At 38.2% G+C, this 25,315-nt stretch overlaps 1 protein-coding gene across 1 annotated transcript in view; it reads left to right on the top strand.

Moving 5' to 3' along the window:
• The window catches only part of SLC2A9 (solute carrier family 2 (facilitated glucose transporter), member 9), a gene marked incomplete at both ends in the record, with an annotated part of 92,812 nt that overhangs the window by 25,516 nt on the left and 41,981 nt on the right, over positions 1 to 25,315 (top strand). Inside the window, 3 exons of the mRNA XM_008941713.1 lie at positions 6,193 to 6,325; positions 15,278 to 15,465; positions 20,208 to 20,318. Coding sequence (XP_008939961.1) covers positions 6,193 to 6,325; positions 15,278 to 15,465; positions 20,208 to 20,318 — 432 coding nt within the window. The remainder of the gene's footprint in view (positions 1 to 6,192; positions 6,326 to 15,277; positions 15,466 to 20,207; positions 20,319 to 25,315) is intronic.

Raw genomic sequence — 25,315 nt, 5'->3', positions numbered from 1 at the left:
TTACAAATAGGATGTTAATGCTGTGGTAAATTGGTCAAGCACCATAGGGAGGTATGGTCATGTTTGAGGAACTGAATCTTATCCTCTTCAATTATTTTAATATACTATTTTATATTTTGTTATTTATAGAAGTTTTAACCTGAGTCTACATGTATAGCTGAAAGGAAGTTTTGTCAGAAATTTTGTGTAGCTCCAACATACCTCTAATGTTTCTTTCTAGAGAAGCTGAAGTTTATATGCTGGCTGCTGAAAACAATCCCATTTGAAAGCTCACTATTTCCCATTGCTTTTCTCAGAAGTGTTTACATTTCTCAGAAATTAATAAGAAATGAAGACAAATCATGCCATTGAAGTGTTCAGTAAAAAGCTAGTTGTTACTCTATTAAAAAGTCAGCCAAAAAACATCTTGGGAACTTGTAACAGACACTTTAATTCTCCCTCTCAATATGTAGAACATGACCTAACATGCAATTTAATGAACAGGAGGTCATGAGATTTAGACACCAACCGCTTTCAAGGCTGTTTTAAGTTCTGATCCGAAGGTAGTTTACTCAGTAACTAAAACCTCCTACTGTCTTCTGTGAATTTTAGATTGGGATTGTACAGCCTTAAGTCTGGTAACTTTATGTACTGTTTAATACCTGGGAAGACATCTAGACTTGAGTAATCTTGTTGTCAGAGCTCTATTTGTAGTAATGATATATAAATATCGATGTGGATGCAGAACAGAGATGAACTATGCATGCTGTCTGGGTTGCCTGTGTTTCAAATGAGAAGGTAAGCAATTTGTAACTCTGTTATTAAAACGTATTTTGACAGAAGTGGGTTACAGGAATGGTCATGCAGAAAGAAAATTCTATCCAGCAGGGATGCAACTGTTAAAGGGGGAGGTTAGTGCCTGCTAAAGCCCAAGGAGCCTATAGAGCAGTGTTTAGAGAAGCACAAGGAAGGTAGTTGTCCTGCACCTCGTGGGAGAAGCTGGTCTGAAGCCTGAGATAAGAAGCACTCATTTCTCATCTGCCTTATGATCATCACCACTGTGCCATACCCTTGAACTAACGAAGACAGTTCTAATGCTAAGAAATTAGTTCCATCTCAATGCTTTTTCAGTCCTTGGCTCCATGCCAGTGAGGTTGTCCTTTACCTTTAGGAGTGTTTTATGTGGCACAGTAACAGCTTAACAGTGAGGTGCTGAACTTACGCAGTCTTCTCAGCTTTGCACACCCAAATAAGTCTACTCAGCCTGTTCTCAGTGGGGATATCATTCTGTGTGTATGTGTGTCAAACAGAATATTTCTGATATAAAGTTTTCATGCCAAGTATCTACTAAAGAGGATAAGATTCAATTGCTTGAACATAAGCATGTAGTATCATTTTGATGCCCTAGGGTACCTTAGATGTTCCTATGGGATTAGCAGATATGACACAGAAAAACACAGGGACCTACAACCTTCTGGGGCTGCAGCAGGAGGTGAGGCAAGATGCTTCAGGACTTCTAGAAACTGTATTAAATGTAATAATTTTTGCCTCTGTGTTTTGATTATGTTTTGCCAAAATAAGATTTTAAATGTGTTCTTGCTTCTTATAGGAACATGAAAAAGAACAGAACTACCAAATCACTAATTCCTGGCCATTTTGAGTATCTTATATTGGATACAAGAGGCTTTTGTCCTTTTGCTCCTCGCATATAAAATGGGTCAAATGTGTCATTTTACATGGCATTGCTGTTTGTGACATGTTCAGCACTCTAGTAAACCCACCATAACCCGACAAGAGGGATGCAGTAAGCATGTCCTGGGGCAGCTGGGGTCAGGGATGCTCAGCTGGAGCTGGGGGGTTCCACAGCACAGAGAACCAAACCCAGGGCAGAGAGCAAACAAGGACCCTGACTGTGCTGTAGTGCTTGATACAGAGTTGAGAATGGGGAGTGAGATGCATGTCCAGATTATGCTTTTTAAATAAATAAACATATGGAGAGAGAGAGAGAGAGAGTAGAGCCTGTGGCAGTTATCTATTTCCTTACTCATTCTTTTTGATCCTGTCATACATCTTCTACTGGGGTACTTAAATGGCTTCACTAGATCTTTACCAAAATGAGTGCCCACATACAGGGCAGTACAGAACTGCTCCCCACCTCTGTTGTATCACCCTGACTATGATTCAGTTCTCCCTTTTAAAAATTTTTATATCTATGTCTGTATTCTTAGCCTTTTCCATGGTGAGAATGGCTTCACATTTTATCAAAATCTTCCTAATTAGTGAAAATATGAAATGTAACTGGTGCTTGAATAGATGATTGAACTTCATATGGAGCTATAGTTCATCTGTCAGCAACACCTGTTGACATTTCTCATGTGAGTTTCTTTTCCACCTTTTGTTACAGAAAATTCCATTTTCTTCATTTTAGCTGATGATTCTTTGACATGGTACTATTTGCTTTACTGTATTCCAGCATACTTTAATCTTGTCTAGTATGCAGCTGATGAATTCATGTCATGGTTTATCCCTTTCCTCACCCCTCACCTTGTATTTCTGCAGCTTTGCACTTTATTATATAATCAACCTTTGGTTGTTAAATTTGCTCTACTATTTAGCTGTCTTCTGTAAATAGATCAAAGCCATGTTTTTCATGCTCCAGCCTAAGCAAATATCAATAATGTGACAGTTTAAAGTTAATTTTACCATCTTGACATGTTATTTGTACCAGTTCTGAGCAGGTGATGAGTCAGGTCCCCTGTAATTAAAATGTTTTAGTTTTTCCTGAGATAAAATGGGATGTGGCTGTTTCCATTTCTCTCAGCAGTGCTGATGTGCTTCTCCTTACTGATGAAAACTGAGGTAAAAGTGTTAATGTGTCTTTTAAGTTATACCTACACCATCTTTTATGTTTCTCTTATTACTGCTTCCGAGCACTGTCCCAGCTTGTATCCTGTCCTGTTCTTTCGTAAAGGGGTTAGGGAAACATTTTTTTCCCCGCTTCTTTTAATTCTTTTTATAGGGTTGATATATACAGCTTGATTTTCAGAAATTTTTTATGGATATTTTAATCTCATTTCCTTTCTGTAGTGGGATAAAGAATTTGAACATGGATAATGTAAATTAAGAGAAAAGGAAGCGAAACATAATGTTGAATAGACATCACCCAAAAGCTTTTGAAATGGATGAAGTTTCCATAGGCTTCAGTGATTTACTCATAAAGTCATGCCAACAATGGCAAGCAGGAGCATATTTATGACTGTTTACCTTAAGGTTTTAAAAGTTACCATAATAAAAAGTAAACCAGAAATTTTTCGTAGAGGAAATAAAGGAAGCTCGGTGTCTTCTGTGGTGAAAATCAAGGGGTTTTTATTATGCAGTCAGCTCTGTTATTTATTGTAAAGGAAAAGTTCAGAGGTTCAGTTTCATTCATAGCTTTTTCAAAATAACACTTTCAGAAGAGCTATTGGATAGAAATGTGATGACTAACTGAAAAATCAATAAACTATGGGAGACTTTAAAAGGAGTGAAAGCTTATTCCGAGTAAGTCTGCACAGTTTGGCAGAATGTTAACATACAGGGGATACTTTTTTTTTGAAGAAGTGTCCTTATCATTGTGGAAAAAACCTACAGGAAATATGATGCGCAGATCAAGAGGGAGAATTTTATCTAGAAGTATGGTAAGAAAAAAACCCCTATAAGCTTTTTTTATATGGTACATAGCAAGTGTGTTTATATTATAGGAGATTATTTCAGGCAGACATAGAATGAAACTGATGCGTTATACTGCCTGTTTTCTTAAGTTATTCTTGACAACAGGTACCTATTTTGCTTATGTGACTGTTAGCTGTTCTTAAAGCCTTAACCTTGGTTTAATATTCTAGTTTTTAAAATAAAATTCAGGCTCATTAGTTTATAAACAGATTGTTTGCCTCTCTTGGTTCTCCTATATTAGGTGAAGTTCTACACTTAGCTGTATTAAAAAAAAAATTGGAGTGATGAAATAGTATTTTGAAGTCTTCATGGTAATGGAGGCTCTCAGGAAGACTGGTAACTTCAAACTTTAAACTGTTTGAAATAAATCCTTTTTCTAAGTTGTTTTCCCATCCCATGAGATTTTCTAAAATGAAATCTATCACTGAAGGGGCAAGTGAGAAGTATGGTTATGAGATATCCCACGTATTTTACTTGGGAGTTATTCAGTGATCTCAGGCCTCAGTTCAGGTCTGGGGCTTGAATTACATCCCATACCATGCAGTACCTGTGTTTTAAGCACTGCTGAAATAGGGAGATGTAATATAAAAACTATCAACAGAAAATAGCTTGAAGACGTTTGACCTTTGATTTGACTGTGAAAAATTGTATTGAAATAAAATATACCCAGCCCTGTTTAGGGAAATATGTGATCTGAATGGGTAGACTCTCTCTGATGGAGGGATGAGATCCAACCCCCTGGTGCCTCTCGGAGCTCAGGCAGCCAGGATGTTGTGCAATCTGCCTTTGGTCTAGCCAAGCTTTTGAAAATGTGCTAGACATGATGTCTGAACAGTAAGGCCCACTGAAGTCTCAGCAGGCTTTTCAATTAAGAACCAAGTCTCAGATTAGAAAGCACTGAATTAAATAGATGAATATTGAACTTGGAGAAAGTGGCTAAAAAACATCTTGGTGTTCAATTGGAACAGAAGGTATCTTAAGACCATGGACAGATCAAGGGCCTTTTTGCAGGATACAGTAATACTGCTGGCAGCGTTCTCCTTCAGCTGTTTGAAATTATCTTGTCCTGAGAGTAAGCCCAGAGAGCTAGATGAGTTCTTTATGCCTTTCCTGGCCTTCTCCTTAAAGAGCTTTGCTCAGGTCACCCTCTGTAGCTGTAGCTGTTTTTAAATAACAAATGCATTTGAAGATTTTAGCAACCTTGTTTCAGTTGACTTCAAAGAAAATTATCAAGGTTAAGTTTTATCTGAACTCTGCTAGCAGTTGAGTAGGTACATATAAATAGTGTTGGGTAGTGCAGCACCTTGTACTCTTCACCTACACTGCAGTGGGGCTTTGGCAGGTTAAAACTGCCTGGCTTCTCTATTGTGTGACTTGCCAGAAGAGGGATCATCAGTGCTTTGTGATGATGGAGATGCTGCAGATGGCTCTCATGTTTCAGGTCCTTGCTGAAGACTTCTAGTAGCTCACTCACAAGGCAATAGAAAAAATACTTTCTATTTCATGGACTTGGGAACAAGGCTGTCAGAGTGGGAAACAGGATAATGTGTTCTTCTTAGTTACAGTATCATAATACCAAAGGACTTGTTTAAGAGCCAATGATTTTGGACAGGAGGATAAGTGAAACCCTTTTCTTATACTTAAGTTACCATGGAAGCCAGCTTAAAAGGTGGAGTCATTGGCTGCAAGAGAAAACCTTCATAAAGACAACCTCTTTTGTCTTGTTAAATTATGTAGCTATCTTTCACTAATTGTGCTGAACTGTATATGTCTTCTTTTCTGAATGGAAATGACAACTGCCCAATTATGTGTTAGTTGTACCTGTAAGGCAAATGTTGTGTTTTACCAAGTAGAAGAGGCTTGTAGTGAGACCTCAGCCCAACTTGGTTCATTCCCAGCAGCTGTGAAATACTGAACAGCCACTGCCTGCACTACACCAAGTACCACAAAACTTTGCTAAACTCCAGCTTCGCTGAAGTGTTACCAGGATTTTGCCCATACTGTAACAATTAGAGGACTGGGACTGAACTAATATATTTTATATTTTAATTTTTTTATATTTTGTATATTTTAGATCAATTAGATTAAAAGACAATATGCAGGTGTATGTAACTATATGGAAATAGTGTTGTACTGTTTCTTAAAGTTAATGAGTGATACTACTGTGAGTGAGGATGACTTTTAGAATATATACTTGAGTATAGATCACATTTTTACGTGTGTAGTTGTTGATGCTGAAGGGAAGGAAGTACATGTTACGGATTGCTGTCTTCTGGCTTCCCAACATCTCTCTTTTCATTCTCAGTTAGTTGGTGGCTTGAATTCTATTTTCCTTGGCCCATGAAGGTGATCTGAGGTGGAAATATTCATACTGATTGCAAAGCTCAGACTTCACCAAAATGTTGAATTATGAGAAGTTAACACATTTCCCATCGAAGTATTTTTCTTCCTAATATCACTATGAGGAGGGTATTACTGACTTATGTTTGCATCCATTTGCAGGAATCTCGGTGGCCTTACTTATTTGGAGCAATCATTGTTCCTTCCTTGATTCAAGTCCTGATTCTGCCTTTTCTTCCTGAAAGTCCTCGTTACCTCCTGCTTGAAAAACATAATACAAGCAAGGCAGAAAAAGGTATGCTGTGTTACTTTTCTTGCAGCAAACGGTGTTTATTTTGGGGGTGTGGACTGGAAACTAATTCTGATCTCACAGTTAAAGCAGAATATCCCAATAGGAGAGATTCCCCTGGTAATTATTTTTCCCTTACCTTTTCTGTTTGTCTCTGTGTAAATATAACTGTTGCTTTTAGTTTTTATAAATTAAATTCTTCATCAAACGAACCCATATAGCATTATCATGGTGATACAAACCTAACCAAATGATCTTGCTGTTGTGTGTCAGCTACCATATTCAGACTTCTTTTGCAAGTGAAAAATGGTTTCAGTCTTCATGAGCTCTCCCTTATCTGCAGTCTTTGCAGCTGGGCTAACAAAAACATGGAGTCTGTTGCTGGTTTCTTTTCAGTCGTTACTGTTTGATTTTGTGCTCCTGTAAGTCAGTAGCCTTTGCAGATCTAGTAAAATCCTCTAATGCATATTTACCTGAAAATTTCCAGTGCTTTCATATAGCTTACTTGAGTTTCACAGACACAGGCCAGAATATTTTGCTCTTACTCTAAGTTCTGTGTATAAAGAATTTGCTTGTGTGAGTTGCTGCATACTTTTCCTTAGGAAAACTACTACAGTAATTTCTAAGTTTCCATATATCATCACGTTATGACTGAGAGAATATTGGAAATTTGGTTTTGCTTCTTACAGGGACACATTAAAAATAGGAGTGTAAAAATAAGGAAGGAGCCTGATGATAATACCAAAATGTTTGCAGAATATAACTGAGCTTGTATAGTTATTCTTAAAAGCTTCATTTGAATATAGCCCTTAACATTTTCAGTCACTAACTAGTTGCTTGGAAAATTACTTGCAAAATGTGAATCAGCAACCTAAACTTAAGTTTGGTAGTCCATTTAACATGAAATTAGTGCAACTCACTATCCTGTTTCTTCTACCATGAAATGTAAAACTGATTTTTTTTGTTCTCATGAGCACTCTGAAATAGAAGTGGCACAGTAATGAAGAGACTCCCATGTTGTCTCAGTTTGCTGTGGAATGAAGGATTCTACAAATGTTGGAGCCTCAGACATTTAGAGATACAGTTCAGTGTTAAAAAAAAAAAAAAGTGCAAAAGCAACAAGGCTTTGGGAAGAGTTCTTCAGCTCTTCTTCAGCACCGCACTGGGCTAGGAAGAAAAAAACTTTGGGTGCCAAGTTTAAACTGGCTCATTTCTACCTGAAGAAACTGTAGATGTATTTCCAGGACTATGGCTGGCAAAGAGTCTGCATCTGCAATGCTATTGCATAATGTCACACTTGTTACAGGCATGTATTGGAAATCCTGCCACAGTACTTGGAAACCTCAGTCCTGACAGTAAAACTGTACCTCTCATAAGCAGAGTTTAAAAACTGTAAAATACTGGCAGTAAAATAACATCACCTGCCTTGAAACTCACACCATTTACTGTTGTTGCTGGTAACGGACCAGCTGCAGTCTGGCATGTTTTCAGCATACGTGTTCTGAAAATGTTTTGAAAGCTAATCTGGAAGAATTGGAGGTGGATTTTGGAGTGGAAGACATGAGGAGAGCAAAGTTACCCACATTTGGTAGTCGAAGGGAAATGAGCTTGAGAAGTTGGCTTGCTGATTATGAGAAGGTGGCTCTCATATGCCACCTTAGAGATTATAAATTTAGATACTTTGAGGGAAAAAAAGAGGAGACAGGTGTAAAAAAAATTTTTAAGTAACTGCTTGTCAGTAGAAGCTTTTGGACCTGATAATTCTAAACCAAAAAAAATAATACTGAGGTATGCTGTAGTATAGAGCAAAATTCATTCTAAGTGTAGTCTGCAGTGCTTTTGAAACAGCCAGGGACCGAAGATTCTAGATAGAGGCTTGTAAAGGACCGTAGGACAGTGAAGTGTGTACATCCCCCTGAATTTCCTGCCTGTTCCTTGTGAATCAAGCAGCCATGCCTCCAGCATCGGCCACCTGACTGCACAGGCAAGGTGCAAAACCGTTTGGAGTTCATAAAATCCACCCATAAGGCAGCAGAGGTCATATCATACTATACTTCTGTGTTATAAATATCTATGTACCTTACTATGAAGCATGTTAGGAGCACAAGCAATTTTCTAACCCTTGCACATCGTTTGTAATTGCCCCTCTTCTAGTGTAGACTTGCAAGCAAGAGTATCCTCAGATCTCTGTTCAGCATGTGGATAGCAGGGAAGGTGGTTGGTTCGTGGAATGATCAGGCAGAGGACACCTGTGATGTTAGACCAGAGTGGCAGATTTGAAGCCCTCCTCCCCACCCCAGGGCATGTAGAGAAATCCAGACCAGGCATGAGCCAAGATTTGGATATCTGGAGTAATGCAGTGTAAGAACGAAAGCAGGCAGGGAGGGGAATTCACAAAACAGCAGAGTGAACTGTGACTCAAAATCAGGAAAAATCATCTGGATGTTACCATTATCTGCAGAAATGGGGGAAGAAAAGCCTGAGTATTAGGGAGACTAAAGGAATTTATGGCTTCTTAAAAACCCCTACTGCTTATAAACCATATAATGACAATGTGGTATTCTCCATTTTAATGATGACTACAGTAATGCTTTTGAATTATTTGCCTCTGAGGTTAAATCTGCATATTAATTTCAGAAATGTGCAAGTCTTTTTTCTAACTAAATCCTTTTTCTTTCCCCTAATGGATCAAGGCTTTTCATGGAAATTTACGTTTCATTGTGGATTATATCGTATTGGAGAAGTATAAAACTGTTATTTGTAAAAGGTCTGTTGTACTAAAGGCAGATGACTACATTTGTCTTTATAAAATACTCTAAAATGTACGGGTATGTCAAAGCTTCTAAAAGGGAGATGACAACATTCATCTTCCTAATTGTTTTAGAGCAATAAAAATCCAGTGGAATAAAGTGGTCGTTGAGTTTCCACAAAGTTCTGCTTCTGGTTTCATCCCCTCCTTCTGTCCTCAGAACTAGATAACTGGATGATAACTATCAAAATACAAAATACAAGCTGCCTCATTCTCTTTTTGGCAGAGGTAAAAAAGCATGATGCTTTTAAGCAGCAGGTAATAGCCTGAAGGAAGGAGAAGGACCAAAATGTGTTGTGTAAGTGATAAAAAAAGAGAAGGGATGAGTTCAGAGCAGACAGGTATCATGTACAAACATATACCACATAACCATGAGAGAACTTACTCTGTGAGCACAAGAGTAGTGGGGCCTTAGATGAGTGATGTCTCCTGAGATCCGTTAATGTTGATCTACCCACTTCCCTGCTTTCCCCTTTCTAGCTATGCAAATGATGCATGCTGTGGGTGGCTGAGCCAGTGTCTGGACACCATGGCATACTTGCAGTTTTCTCCTGCCGAAAGCAATGCTAACAGCCAAGCTCTGCTTGTCTTCCTGGAGGTCACCATCCTGTATCCAACTCCCTGAGACCAAGAAAAGCTGAGCTGTCTCCTATATTCCCATCTCACTGCTGAACATAGGAGAACTGATCTATGTGTTGTGGGGGGAGAACAGCTGACGGGACCAACAGCACAATCTCTGAACCTGCTTTGCTCAAGAATCTAGTAGTCTGGTAACGGGGAGAGGGCAGAACCATCCCAGCTCCCCTCCCAGGTCCCATAACTAACATTTTCCTGTCTTGGTAGGAACAAAAGGGAGGAAAAAAGCCTAGCATTTAACTTCTTCATAATGCTTACCAGACAGTGGAGAAGTGGGTGTTTAAATGGTTGAGAAGAAGGACTTTGGAATGAGTTTGTTACTTTTGTTACTGCTAGAGAGCACTGGGAGTGAAGAACAGGGGTAGAAACAGCAAGAAAAATAAAAAGAAAAAAACCTGCTGCTATAATGACATGGGGCAGTTTACTGTCCAAGTGCTAGGACAATAAGACAGGAATTTTACAGCAGTTGTCTATTATTGCATACCAAGTGGAGCCCTGATCTGGGACTGTGGCAATGATTCTAAATAAATAAAAATGGGGGATGTAACCTGGTAAACTGGAACATTTTCATGACTAACAGCACTGGTTATAAACACTTCTAGTTGGAGAGTTGACATGTGTCTTTTGAGGAGTACTGTTGCAAGGACGAAGCATGTGTTTTCCATGCAGCTACAGGAGCAGGTCATGTAAATCAATAAAGGGATTCAGCTGCTCTCACAGCTTGCTAGAGAAGAAGAAGATTGTCATGTCTTAAGGGTCAAATGAGTTAGATAAAATGTCACAGGAACATCTGTGGGTGATTTACAAAATCTCTTCAACTAGTATGTTCAGTCATACATTAAAACTCCTGTGGTTATGAAAGAAGCATTACAACAGGTATAATGAGAAATGGCTTTAAAGTCTTAGATAGATTAGAGTTGATACCTTTTGATGTGATGAAAAAGAGAGGCAATGCCTCATGTAGAAGCAGGTAGCTCATTTTTTAGCCACATGGATAGGAGAGATATTAAGATCAATGTCAGAAACAAATTGCTACAAATCCAGTCATTTAAATGAACTTATGACTAACAAGGACATATATGATTTATTTTTGCTTATCTGTGGTTTTTGTATGTCTGTAAGCATTATAAACCATGCTTATTGGAAAGGAAGAGACAGCTGTGACTGCTGCACTTGCTGGCTTATGGTAAAGGCTCCATCTCTGACAGCTGCTGACTGCCAAGTTGGAGTGATCGTGATGTGTCTGTTTTGTTTTTAAACTTTTCTTAAACCTCCTGTCTTTTACAAAGGACACTTGGTTCACTGGACCCTTCATACAACACTGTTTCCCCAGTTCTTGCATTATTTTAGGGTAGCATGTGGATATTTTTTTTTACCTGTACATCTAGGCTAGTTCCAAGTGAACCTGAGCAGACCTATTTTGTATTGGTTGTCTGTGAAACCAGACATAAGAACCAGTAAAGATGTAATCCCAAACTAGATGATAATTCACGGAAGATATCTGTGTTTATTTACATAGAAGGAGAAGGAGGTGGCACACGGAAAATGCCTAAAGCCTTTTGCTTGCAGTTATATTTACTGAAATGGAATAGCAGATTTGAGATATAGTCTTAAACTTTGCTGTGCTACATGATAGTAGTTCAATAGTATTTTGCTAGATTTAGATAGCTATTTAAATCTCTTCTAGCAAGGTACGTCCGAAATATTCTTCTGGCTATTCAGTAGTCTAATAAAATTAGTGGTATATGAAACTAACTGGTTTTTCATTTTGCCGAATATTTTTGTGTTGACACAAAATCACTACAGGAAAATTGCTATATATTCAATTCAGAAGCATTGAAGTTGAGTGAACATTTTGTAAGTGCTGAGGCAAACAGTAAGGCTCTGTGTATGTCTACCAGCACTCAGAACAGTAACCAGCATTAATAGGAGATGCCTGGCTGGGTATATCCAGCCCAGTATTCTGTCTCCCATAGTGGCTAAAGAAGGTGCTGTCTAAGCAGAGTTTAGACATGGCTTTGTGTTAGACACTGGGTTTAATATACTTAATCATCAGTGAAGTGAAAGTGAACATGTCCATGGGTAACAGGTGACAATAATACTCATGCAGCTTCTTAGTTTTTTAATTTTGTAAGGCATAAGCCCAAACTGCTACCTGTGATGACTTCTCTCTTTTTTTTCCCCCTTTTCCTCGAGACTGGCTCTGTTCGTAAACTGCACAATAGCATTTTTATCCTTTAAAATGTCTTCTCAAGGTTTACGTGCTAATTCATTCTTTATAATAAAAACTGTTTTCTTGGCAATCCTGGAAGTACTGCAGTTGAAAAAGAATTAGTAATTACCCATGGAGTTGGGATCTCGAATGCCAAACTTCAGTTAATTTAAAGGCCTGATTGGCTTTACAGACAGTATCAACTGATTTCGTGCAGGCCTTTAAACCATTCTCAAATGTTTCACCTTCAGTTAGCTGGGATGAATAAAAACTGGTGATGTAAATAGAAGTTTCCTCAGCTTCTTTCCCTGTGACTGGAAAGATCCACTTTTGTTATTTATAAAGGCAGTGTCCCAACATTTGAAAGCTGAGCATCGAGGACCTTCTGATCCAATGGAATTAAAAAGAAAACTTGGAAAGGTCTAAAAGTTGCTAGAACTTTAACTCTCAGGTGGCTTTAAGCATGACACGAAAGCAAGACTTCCCTATAGGAAGAAACAGCCAGTTATGGAGGGAAATGAATCAGTGCAGCGAGGAGAGGAACGACTGCTGTGCTTCTCAGTGCCAGTAATGCAAGGGTTTCAAACATAAAGTGAATAGAATTGAACATCACACATGGAAACACCTTTTGAGTTTTCCCATCTTCCTACTAATGCAGAATTTATCTCCACATTGTGTATCGAATGGTGATTCTTACTGTACTGTTAGCCTGTTAATGGAAGAAAATTGAAGATGTGTTGAGTAGCAGGAAAATTTATTTTTCCAAGAAGACTGAGTATTCAAACTATGCATGTATAGAATAGCATTTTCTGAGTATTCCCTGACTTGTTGGTAATTTTAAGTATTTGTCAAAGTTTTGTAGTGGTATTTATATCTCTGGTCCTAATACCACAGGGGGAAGAAATAGAAAGCAGGTGTCTATATGTTTCTTGTCATGTACTTGGTAATTTTTGTAATTGCAGTTTTTTACTTCCTGGTCCCTCTAGAAATACAGCAAGCTGCTTTGTGCAGAAAAGACAGATTGCTTTCTTTTTACTTGACTGCACCTATATTTTTGACTTGTGTGCCCTACAGTAATGCCGAGGATTCTAAGGACAGGAAAAATAAAGAAAATTGTGCACTGACCTAATTTACACTGATAAAGCAGATGCTTAAAAATCTCAGAGAATCTTTTCAAAGAAGAGTATATATGTCTGGTTGTTCTCATCTTTATCTGAATTTTTATCAGTGCTCTAATAATACTGAGGAAAGTGTAATTTAAGTGTGAAACATTGTCTTTAACATACCATAGGCACACATTTTCCTAATTTTACATTTTTTTTAGCAGTGTCTTTAAATACATCACACTAATTTTAATGAGCTTTTAGCACGCCATTTAATAATAAAAGGGTAATGACACAAGGACAAAACTCAGCAACTTAGATTCTGTGTTCTGAGGTCTGCTTTTGTTAACCCATTTTTGATTATAAGGCCCATGTGAAAAGATAAATCTCATGCTGTTCCTCAGGGATTTAAAAATTCTGATGTCTCCTCTCCCAGGAGATGAACTGGATATCAAAATGAATGAATGTTATGAGTTGAGTGAACACCCAGAGGTGGTCAGTATTCATCCCTTAAAAAAATCATCCTCCTTGTTAAGCAGAGTCACATATGGCCCATTAAAATGCAGTAGAAGTGCTAACTGCTTCTGAGCATCGTGGCCCAGAGCTCCAATTAGTATCTCATGCTGCCAGACTAGGAGCCAGGCGGAGTCTACTGTGTTGTACATTCGCCAAATGAACGGAGAGGGGTGCTCTGGGGAGGTCACCAGTTTGTTTGTGTGACCTATCCTTCATAACATTGAAACACAACTACCTGGCCATTTCATCTACTGGATAAAGTTTAAATTTTCAATGTTCAAAACCTAAATGTTCTGGGCATTTTAACCATGAGTGGTTAAAATGAAAGTGTCTGGCTTTCTTTGTCATCCATTCTATGATGCAAAAGAATGTCTACTTAATGAAAAATGTGAAGATCATTTATTTACAGGCAGTATTATGAAAAGCTGTGGAAAAGAGAAGAATTGATTTGGCTCTTAGGAGGTCTGAATCAACTTACTCACTTAATAAAAGTAACAATTTGAAATGACCTGCCATGTAAAGGATTGTTTTGAGATAGCATCCTACTGTGTTGCAAAGTCTTGTTGCAGGAGTATGTGTAATGTAATTGTTTCTCTGCAGTCATTCAAAGATGATGGACATTTGAAACACCTCTTAAAAAGCCAGTCCCTGGGGTATTTTCATAAGATTGTGATGAAAGTATCATCAGCACTTATGGTATCTGTAAAACAAGGTTGGTGTAGATCTATCACATCCATTGGAAGGTACCTGTTTGTAGTACCTCTTGGAAGAAGCGTGAGATGGGAAGCTTCTATTGTTCACAGGAGACGGACATCTCAGTAAGTCACTGATGTGCAATGATACTAAATGGTATGTTTTTCTGGGCAGACAAGGTTAGTTGTTTGCTTACATTTGCCAGATAAATTCACTCCTGTGTCTCCAGCGTTGACAAATACAATCATAGAATCATTAAGGTTGCAAAAGACCTCTAAGATCACCAAGGTCAACCATCACCCAACACTACCATGGCCATTAAACCATGTCCCCAAGTGCACATCTGCATGTTTTTGGAACACCTCCAGGGATGGTGACTCCACCACTTCCTTGGGCGGCCTGTTCCAATGCCTCTTGAACTGCTCTGAGTAATTCTTTCCAATATTGATTATCTTGATAAAGTGAATTCTTGTCTGCATGATATTAAAAACAAGAGGTAATATGAAGAACAGAAGCAATTCCCTTCAAATGTCTGCCTTTTCTTGGGTTACCAGATTTACATACATTTTTACATCTTACTACTGCTCTGTCCTGTCTGTCTCCAGCAATGAAATCTGCTATTGTTGTTAAGCTGCAGAAGTAGATGAGTCAAATAATGTTCAGAACTGCTTTGCTGTTAAACCGTTTTGTCAGATTACATAGCATTTTGACTGCACTGGACCTCAGGCTATATTAGATATGAAATAATACAAGGAGAGGTCTGGTAGCATACCAAATACTTTATATTCTTCTTGCAGTTTCTGAGACCAGCTGCAGGGATGAGCCAGATCATACCCAGAGCAGAATGATACTGTTGGCAGAAGAATAATTAAGTTGGAGCCTATGTATGTCTCCTGTTTGTGTCACACGTTTCCATTTTCACGAAACAAGTCCGTTATAAATGCGCATAGTGCCAAGTGTCCAGCCTAAAGTCCATTTCCTCTCTCTAGCATTTCAGACCTTCCTTGGGAAAGATGACGTGTCTCACGAAGTAGAAGAAGTTTTGGCAGAGTCTCGAGTCCAAAGGAACACCAAGTTAGTGTCAATACTTCAGCTCCTGAGAACCCGTGCTGTGCGATGGCAGGTCATTACAGTGGTCATCACCATGGGCTGCTACCAGCTCTGTGGGCTAAATGCTGTAAGTGTCCTTCAAGTGGCCATGGCACCTCCTGGGTGCTCCTTTCCTTCTTTTTAATACAAGTTTTGTGCTATACCATTCAGCAAGCTAAGCAGTCTTAAGACAACTAGTTCAGGCTTACCTCAGGTATCTCTATAACTTTAACACTCCTAATACAAAGTAATTTGTCCAAGATAATTTGAAAGATTAATGCAGTTAGAAGTCTGGTATCTAAAAGTCTTTAACAAAATACCGGGAGGGAACTAGAAGTTTTTTTTCATACTGTGAACTGTAAACACGTTTGTATAGGTGGTGTTTTCTTCTAATTGAAGGGTTTCACTAATGACAGGCTGTCTTGTTGCTTATTGTGGATACTTTTTTAAGAAAAGAAGTTGAATTATCATGTCACCCAGTCTTTCTAAGATCTATAAATGAAAGTGAAATAAAAGTGAAATAAAATTACACTTATACTAAGAAACAGACTGTTCAAATGATGAAGCACATTGCCTAAAAAAAAAAAAAAAAAAAAAGGGATGCCACAGCTAAGTTTTCAGCAGATACAAGAGTTTTGTGCCTTTGAGGATATTTAATAGATGACAGAAATCATCCTGTATTCCATGGCCATCCTCTCATAGCTTGAGAGAGAGTGTAGGGGGATAGTGAGACATGTCCAGTCCAAAATTGATTCCAGAGTTGTTTTAAAGTGCCATTGTGTGGCCAGTTTCTGAAAATACATCTCAGAAAAACCCTTTTTGTCATGAAACCTGTGTGTTGAGTTGGCTATTTCAAGCCTTACCCTTTTTTTTTTTTTTGCTGTTACTTTGTTTCTGCTCCCATGCAATGTCGCTGAATATGTAAAACATTATTCATATAAAGTTTTCATTCTGAAGTTGATTATTTAAATAGCAGTAATAGTTAATAGTAAACCCAAGCAAATTATAAGAGTGGTCAAGAGAAATAGCTGGACCATTTGATTAAGAGACCAGGTTTTGATTCCATTCAATTCTCTTTTGCATGGTTTTCTTGGATGATGTTGCTCAAGTCACCTGAATCTTAGAGATTAGAAGACAGGTAGAGGTGTGACAGATGTTGCCGAACCTGGGTCATGGTTTGCCTGACCGCATCTGAACTAACCTGCTGGGTGTGGGCCAGTGTCAGCAAGGTTTAACTGGCTTTGAACACTCCCTTCTAACTCACAGATCTCATCACTTGCTTTGTCTGTAGTGCCCTATTAGTCAGTCTGGTCTTTTCCAAAACTACCATCTGGGCAGGGCATATGGGAAAGTTGGACTTCTTTCGGGAGAGAGTCTCAGGTCACTCTCTGGGGAAATTACCAGCTGGCAGACTTCTGTAACCATCCTGTTGGTATCTGAGAACACTTGCTTCCATTTAAGGCTTTTACTTTAGAAAAAAATACTTTTGCTTAAAACCGGTACATTTGTTGGTTTCTACATGGAACACAAATCACGGTGAAGTCCTGACCGTATTGATCTGTTCAGCTGTAATGATATACCAGACAGTCTGACCCAAACTGGCATGAATAAATCAGTCTCTATTGATCTCTTTTAATCTGATAAAATTTATCCATGATACATATAATCTCTAATAAATGTATTTATCGTCCAGCATTTAATCTCAGTTCTGAAGACACAAAATTCCAGTGAAGTTCTCATTGGTGAACTCCTCCTTTTCTATATTTAGACATATACCGAACTGCGTATTGTTTAAGAGAGTTGTTCCCAAAGTGGAATCCCTGGGCTTCTCTGGGGTCAGTCACTAAGGCAGAGGGCCACATTTCAAATGGCAAGAAATCATGCTGAGCATGGGGATCCGTGAAGCACTGCATGTTTTCAGTATACAAAAGATCTACCATGGTGTGCTCTTCATACTTGGTATAGAGAGTACCTGGCACCAGGTAGTGTAGGAGGGGGTCAGTACGCCAAGTGCAACATGGAGTGTGTCTGTGGTGTTGCCCGTCCTCTTTTGGTTGCTTTCTTTTCCTGTTGAAGAGATGTATTTTCTAGGAAAAAAATGTATGCAGAGAGCTGGATGAGAAACAAAAGGACTGGAAGTTTGGATCAGTGCTAGAGGGGGTCAATGGTGTATACCACATGCCACTCTAAGCTAGGAGCTTGTAGGAGTAAAGGTATATGATGAGCAAAGAAAGCAAATTTCATGCAGCTAACTGTAGCTAACTACAGAGAAGAAAGCTAAAATGTTACCACCAAACTCATAGAGAATTTGGACTGCAGTCATACAGCTGTTCCTCATGGCAGCTGTTCAACTGAATAAAGTGGCAGTTTTACTTCAGTTTATGAAGCAACAGCAACACACCATGGACACAGGATGTCAGATGTCCCTATGTTAATTTGGACTCAATAGCCATTGTTTCTGGGTTTTTGGACCCTCTGTCTCATTTTTCACAGCTCTTTCACTCCAAAACTTTTAGCTTAATCATTAGTTAATTTTGTTAGTTAATGAAATCATTAGCTAATAAAAAACATGTTAGAAAAATAACTAAAGTGAAAGTAGAGTAGTCATCATTACCCTGGTGTGTTTGTCTTGGTAGTATTCTAGAGCAATTTATGATTGTTGAATGACACACAGGCTGAAAAACATTCACTTTTATTTTTTTGAATTGTGTACATCTTGTTAAGTTTTACTCTAATTTATTTTTGTGCTGCTACAGGGGCTAAGAAGTCAGTGAACCTCATCCTGTCTTTGCTCTGCCAGTTTTTTTAATCTAACTGTGTTACTACCACTCTTATCACCAATGCTCAGTCGTGCTCTTGTGTGAAACCACTTGCAAATCGTCTTATGTTCTAGTTGTTACATTTTGGAAAATTACATTCAGATGTTGTCTGCTTAAGAGACTCTTTGATCCCTTTCTTCTCTTTCAAGGTCTGCATACCTGCAATATCACTCTCATTTTTAGAAGCACTACCTGCTATGCAAATGGTAGCAGAAATGAGATGCCTAAATTACATGGTTTCTAACTTCCATTGCATGGATTTTTCATTCTTGTAACTTGTAGTATGGAGGAAAAAAATTGCTTTTATCATGGTTTTGTGCTACCTTGTTTTCCTTATACACTGTGTAGGTCTGTGGGAGGTGAATAGTTTGTCAGAGTACTAGGTCCCAAAAAATTTATCAGTGAGCATAAATATTTTAGAGGAATTGGGAACTCTTCCTTAGTTTTGCTTCAGTCTGTGCCCTGTATCAGCAGGCTGATGAAATGCAGTTAACACCCGTACACGCTACGTGAAGAGCAGATTACTTCATATAGAGAAGTTTGCTGCTATCATTCATTGGCACTGCATCCATTCTGGTGAAAGCTGATGTGCCACCAGTAGGCATCAGAATTTTCAGTCAGCTTCTCTTTATCTATAAGGTGATATAGATGATTTTTTAGTCCTTCATATTTTATTTTACTTTTATGTAAGATGAGTTGGATTTTCTTCTTCGGTCTGGACAAGCAGCTTTGCTGAAGGGTTGGTTTGGAATTTAGAATGACTTTTTTTACAAGGTTCCTGAGTTAGTAGCCTGATAAACAGATGTAGCACATGCATAGTATGCTGACAGGCAGCAGGGTTTTCCTCATTCAGTCAAAACACTTCCATTAATCACACAAGCCTTTTCTTTAGCAGTGCTTGCCCTGTCAGGACTTATCACATGGACAGTATATGGGGAAAAAATACCACTGCTACTTTTTTATTTAGTGCCATCATTATCTCTGGCTGTCAGTTTTGCCGTCACAGGTAATCAGCTGTGGTTTAGAACTTTATTTTCTTTTGATAATCAGCTGTTTCAATTGGGTTTTTATCTTCTGTAGTAAATCAATTATCTTTTCTCTCTCCAAGGCAATCCCTCCTTGTTGCGTGCTTTTGGCAGCCAAAGTCTTTGGCTAATACTTTACTGTCAGCTTGAGTCCAGCAGAAATACTGTATGGTTTTCAGACTTCACTTGTGATGTTAATGGGGCTCTGATACTTACCAAACTTTTATTTTAGAGCATTACCACTATATATTCTCTGTCTGGATATTGTCACTACTGGATATGGTTTTCCTGACCACACATGAATGACTTCCTCTAAGCTAGTAACCCTCTGCTCCCTCTGTTTCATCCATTAGTGACAGCTCCTTCGAGCCTAAGATTCATTTCACCTGAAAAGCAGCTTTTTACTTTTCACTAAGCAACTCTCATTCTAAAAGTATCTTTTATTTCTGTTGGTAATAGAGATTAGGGTCGTGGCTTGCCTGCAGATGTCCACATTGCAGTGAGATTAAAGTGAGATAAATTTCACACCTTCTGTCCGAAAAGGAGCAGTTTCTGCAGTGCCACTCAGCATCTCTTTCCTGTTCTCCATAGTTACGTGCGGTTGGAGTATTCCCTAAAGCCACCCAAACTGATTTTTCTAGCCGTGTGGCTCAGCCAGACAAAACCTATTTATATCCTCTTGTTCAAGCGTAAAGTGAGTTTCTTTTATTTACTTCTAAAGTGAATTAAGCTAAATTGAGTTAAAGCTGCTTGTAATTCTGCCTGGATCTGGAAGCAGAAGTACAGCATCATTGTGACTCGTCCAGCTGAAATTTGCATCTTCCCGTCATTAATTGTCCTGCCGAGCCCTCGGTCATTTGGTGTTATAACAAACTCAGTGTTTTAACAAGACTGATCTCTAGCAGATCAGATGTTTGAACTGAATACCGATATGTTGTAGTTCAAGCCATAATTATTAATAAATCATTTTCTTCTCTCTGACACAGATCTGGTACTACACAAACAACATTTTTAGCGAAGCTGGGATCAATCGTGAAACAATCCCTTATGTTACTCTTAGTACTGGTGCTGTTGAGACTGTGGCTGCTGTTTTTTCTGTAAGTATGGTTATAAAAATCCATTAATACACATGATATTTAAATTACTGATTTTATTTCCTTATGCTGATTAAAATATGAACAGAATAGTATATTGAGGATTCAAGTTGATAAAGCAATTGATAATATTATTTCTAGGTTTAATCTTAAACCCAGTTTTGTGGCTGGGCATCTATTTTTTAAGAAGATGCTCTCTAATCTCAGTTGAATTAAAAGGGCATAAAAAATTGATATATCCTGAGGTGCTTTGTATGGGTTCAGTGTGGATCACAGAAACAGCCATCTGTCTTACCGGGTGTGTTTTAATGACACATTTTCTGTAACAGTTTACAAAGAGTGAGGAAATTTCTTCAGCCATTTAAAAATACAGGAGTAAATGTTTGTAGCCCAGCCTGTTGGAAAAGCAAGCCAGCGTGCTAGAATGAAGTTGTCCCATATTGTGTTAAATTCTGCTTTCTCATTCACCAAGGGCAAGCAAGCATCCTTTCTGAGTAGGTCATGTACCTTTTCTATGCACTGAACACAGAGGGAAATGTTGACAAAGTAATTATCCTATTTCAAAATTTAAAAGTTGGCTAGGAAAAAAATACACATTAAATGAGCATACTAAATCTGAAATTTTAGCAGGTGAATACACAATTACATTTCTGTTTGCACTGCAATAAATACAAAACAATGGGAGGTGTCTTTGGAATGGAAAGTTGCAAACAAGCAAATACTTTTTTCTTTATTCATTGGAATTTTTCTTGCCTTCATATATTCTATACTAACTGTATTTGCACAATACTGGACATATCAGACAAGCATTTTTAAATGTCACAAGAATGGTTTCAGCAAAAAAATCCTTTCCAGCAGCACAGCAGCTGCTTATGACCTCTAAAATGTTAAACTAAATCCAGGTATCAAGTATATTTTCTTATAGTCTAGGACATAAGGACTTTGGAAGGTCACAAAGATCTTCTTCTGATCTTTGTGAATTTTTACAAATCTATTTTTGGGTAAACCATTTTTTTTTTTTTAATTAAAGGGACATTCTTTTTAATAGGTGGAAATAGTGAAGTGTGGAAATAGTGAAGTATGGAAATTCCTACCTCTTACAATTTCTTCTTTGTAATACTTGTAGAAATACTTTTTAAAGACATATGTAAAAGTAATAATGATAATTCTGCTGTGGATTTCAGTGAAGAATACACCTCTTTTTTGTGGAAACAGGTAAAAATTACATGGAGATGATTCCATCATATTAAAGCCATTCTAAAAATAGAGTCTGTCATCTTTCCAGTTCCTTCAGTGCTAACAGTGTGTGGGGCTTATTCAGAGCACACTGTTCATACATAATGAGAGCAGGATCTCTCTGCTTTGGTTGCTGGCATGTGTGGTAACTTTTTCTTTTTGCCCAAGAGGAGTGTTTTACTACTTTTTCTCTTTAAGCTAGTTTCTGTGTCTCTGGAAATGCTGATGTATTGATATCTCCATTCCTTTCAATTTTGCTCTGCCACTGAAGGTTTTGCAGCTTCTCATTTCTATAACTTCCTCTGTATTTTTTTTCATGCCTAGAACTAAAGATGGGGGATTTCCTCCCACTCCCAAATTCTCAGCTGCTCTTTTTGCCTTTTTTTTTTTTAAATCTATTTGAGAGCACTAACTATTAAGTCAGGTGCACGTGTCTTACATACTACTCAGCGGGAAGAAGGAAAGAAACAGAAGAAAGCAAGGGCAAACTTAACTCTCCTGTATTTTTTATATATTGTGCCTGTTAGCAGAATGCAGATTTAACAAACACAATATATTCCAGTACTTCATAGATACTCCTAGCAGTAATAGTAGCAGAGTTTTTGTTCTTGTAAATGAAATAGCTATTGGAGAGGTCTGCAATGATATAACATACCTTCTCTGATCATTATGCATGTTAGGCTGTCATGAGACTCTGAGCCTCAGTAAGGATATGTAGGTATTGATGAACTCCACTGGTGAGTGCTACATGAATGCTAAAGGTGAAGATTGAAGTGTATGTATTTCATAGGGAAACAAAAAAAAAAATATTTAGGAGATAAATTATCATTCCAGCTGTGGAAAAAATGGAAAGTCTCCTTTCATCATGCCTTCTGGGAGCAGCAGCAGAATAATAATAATGTTGATGTGGTCCTTGAGGAAGGGCAAATAATCCCATCCTTTTTATAGATCTCTGTTGCCTCAGGTCACCTGATATGCCTCCTAGTAGCATGCTTTGCCTACAGCTCCATCCCTCTTCCTCTCAAACAAAAGCATCACAAACTAGACATTGAAAATGAAACATATGCATCATTATGCTCCCTTCATTTGTATAATTTGCCTGCAACTCCTGCTTACACCATCACTTCCTAGTTTACTTCATGAAATACCTGTGTTGTAGCATTGCGTATTTGGTGTCCTGGCTTCTCCCTGGAGAGATGATAATAAACTTTCTAGGTATTTTTCAGTTCATTGTAGACTTCTCCACACATCATGCTTAGCACAGATGCAGTTTAAGAGGACTGGCTAGACAAGCTACTTTCTAATAAGAGTCCATTAATTTCAGTTTGCTTCTGAAGAAGTTTGGTATACTCTGGAAGGAAATACTGAATAGATTTCCTACTTGTAGGCATGTCACAGCAGTAAGTTATCTATCCTGATGCTGTGCTTTGAAGCAGGATGGTATATACCCAAATAGTTCTCTGGCAAATACATGTTTATTAGAAGTCTGTTCTCTATATTCTAGAGTAAGGCCACTCCGCAAATGTAATTATTCTTTAGTAATATTGTTTACTGTGGTCTTTTTTGTAATTTTTAGTAATTCAGGTTAATTTAATTTAGATTTTACTTTACTCCTAGTGGACAGAAAGAACAATTTGCCCAGTGTCTTTCTTTGACAAGACAACAGGCTGATTGAAAAGGGAGACAGAAGTAAATGTGTGAAAAGATTACTCCACCCCTCTGTGAAAACAGCATGGAATAAAAGGGAATGTTATTCAAATTAAGCATCCCACATCCAAGTTTGCCATCTGTGGCACCACATTTGGTCTTTATATAATGTTCACAGAAGAGACTAGCTATGGCTGTGTTGAGAAGATTATGCCTGAAGCATTTCCCATAAGATGATTCATCAAGGTGTTACTAATGTGCCTTCCAAAGTTTGTGAGAGAGACAAGCTGTGTGAAGTCTAGATGAGTTGAAATATAATTCAATAGTAGACCATAAAAGAATATAGGAAATCACTTGCTGTATCACAGAAGTCAAGGAAGACAGCTTTATTATGTGAGATGATGTTATTCTGCTCTGGGATGTCACAAGAAAGGACTCTTACACTTGTTCTGTGTTTCTTTTAATGTTAGTGGATCTTAACATACAAGAAGGGATCCCCTGCTTAGGGCATGGCACATTTTAAAACAAGGTTACTCCAGGCACTTCAGTAGGTGTTCCCATACCTAACAAATTTCCTCCATGGTGTCCAGAGGTAAGACATCTCCACTGAAAATCCGTGGCTCCACTGGGGGCAGCCAGTTGTAGCAAGTGGAAAAAATGGGGTGATGAATACTTTAATCTCAAGAGTTCTTAGGAAGTTTTGCTATAATCAGATTTTTAGTTCCATGTGACATAATTTGCACAAGGTCAGAATCAAACTTCATCTACCCATAATTGCTAATAGGCTGTAAGCAGATGATGGTGCAAGAGTGGGGCAAACATGGCATTTTCCCCTTTTGCTCCCCGCACCCTGACAAGCTGTTGTGCAAGGAGTACCAGAATTAGAAGGTAACACCTTGGCTTGTAAGAGCTTGGACAGAATTTTTTCTTTGAATTTGTCTCATTACTTTCCAACTTTCATGTGTTTTTAGAACCCATGGCATCCTAAAGCAGTGAATTTTGCAGGTTTTTGTACATATTGTATGAAAAAGTCTGTCGTGTTGAGACTAGAGAGTATAAGATAAAAGAGGTATGGGCTGAATGAAATTACAACAGTGTGGATGCTCAGCTAATTGCAGAAGTATTCTCAGTGAGTAGCTCTCAGAGCCTCACTGTCGTACAAAGAAGTATCAAATGGGATTCAGTGCTGGTTTGTCCTGGGACATTTAATCATAAAAACATGCATTTATAATGTGACAGAGGTAACAAAGAGCCTTTTTTAGTCAGCTGTGTCATTCAGACTCTTCAAAGGGAGAAACTCAGTCACAGTATTGGATGAAATCTAATCAGTATCAGCAGTAGAAGAGATGCAGAGCAAGAAGCTTCCCAGACCATGGTCTTTTCCAATGGCTGGAGTGCATCTGGGCACCTTTTCACTCTAGGGTGACTTGCAGAGTATGGCTGTATTGGTGCATGCTACCTTAAGCCACAACTGGTCAATGGGGTCACTTTTAGATGAAGACATTATTCCTTCTTAATCATTTTATTACAGTTGGGTTTTTGGATAGACAAAAGTTACATGTGTTGAAGTACCCATGTAGTGCCGTCCAGGAGAAAAAGTCTTCTTGTGGAAGTCTACCTTACAACACAACTCCTAAGACCCAAGGAATAGTGGGTTACAGACTGCATGTATGTAGTACAAATCCTTCTGCAGGATATCTTTGGAAAATGGAAATTTTAAAGATGTATTTCCCACTGTTGAGTATTAAAAAAAAAGTTGGGTTTGATTAATTTTTTACCCAATCTGTTCAAGATGATCTGCATCAGGGCATTCAAATACTATTACTAGAAAATAAAGCACCAGCCACAATAATCTGTCACAGATCAAGGTCAAGATCTAGTCTAGCTGGCATAACATGAACATGGCACAGGACAAAAGAATGCTTTTGCCAAATAAATCATCAACAGAATGGGCTTTGCTTAAAAAATATCTGTAAGTTCCTGAAGCGATGTAATGAAAGTAAGGTAATAGGGTTTTTTTGTGCTGCCCAAAGGGCTGTTCCCAGGCACTGCTGAGGTGAAAGCAGCTGGCTAGAGCAAATCCCTGCATGGGTTATGTCTTGGTCATACTGCTCCAG

The sequence above is a fragment of the Merops nubicus genome, unplaced genomic scaffold (assembly GCF_000691845.1).
Source record: "Merops nubicus isolate BGI_N331 unplaced genomic scaffold, ASM69184v1 scaffold10026, whole genome shotgun sequence".
In the NCBI taxonomy this organism is placed as follows: domain Eukaryota; kingdom Metazoa; phylum Chordata; class Aves; order Coraciiformes; family Meropidae; genus Merops; species Merops nubicus.
This window is presented reverse-complemented; position numbering and strand designations above follow the sequence as displayed.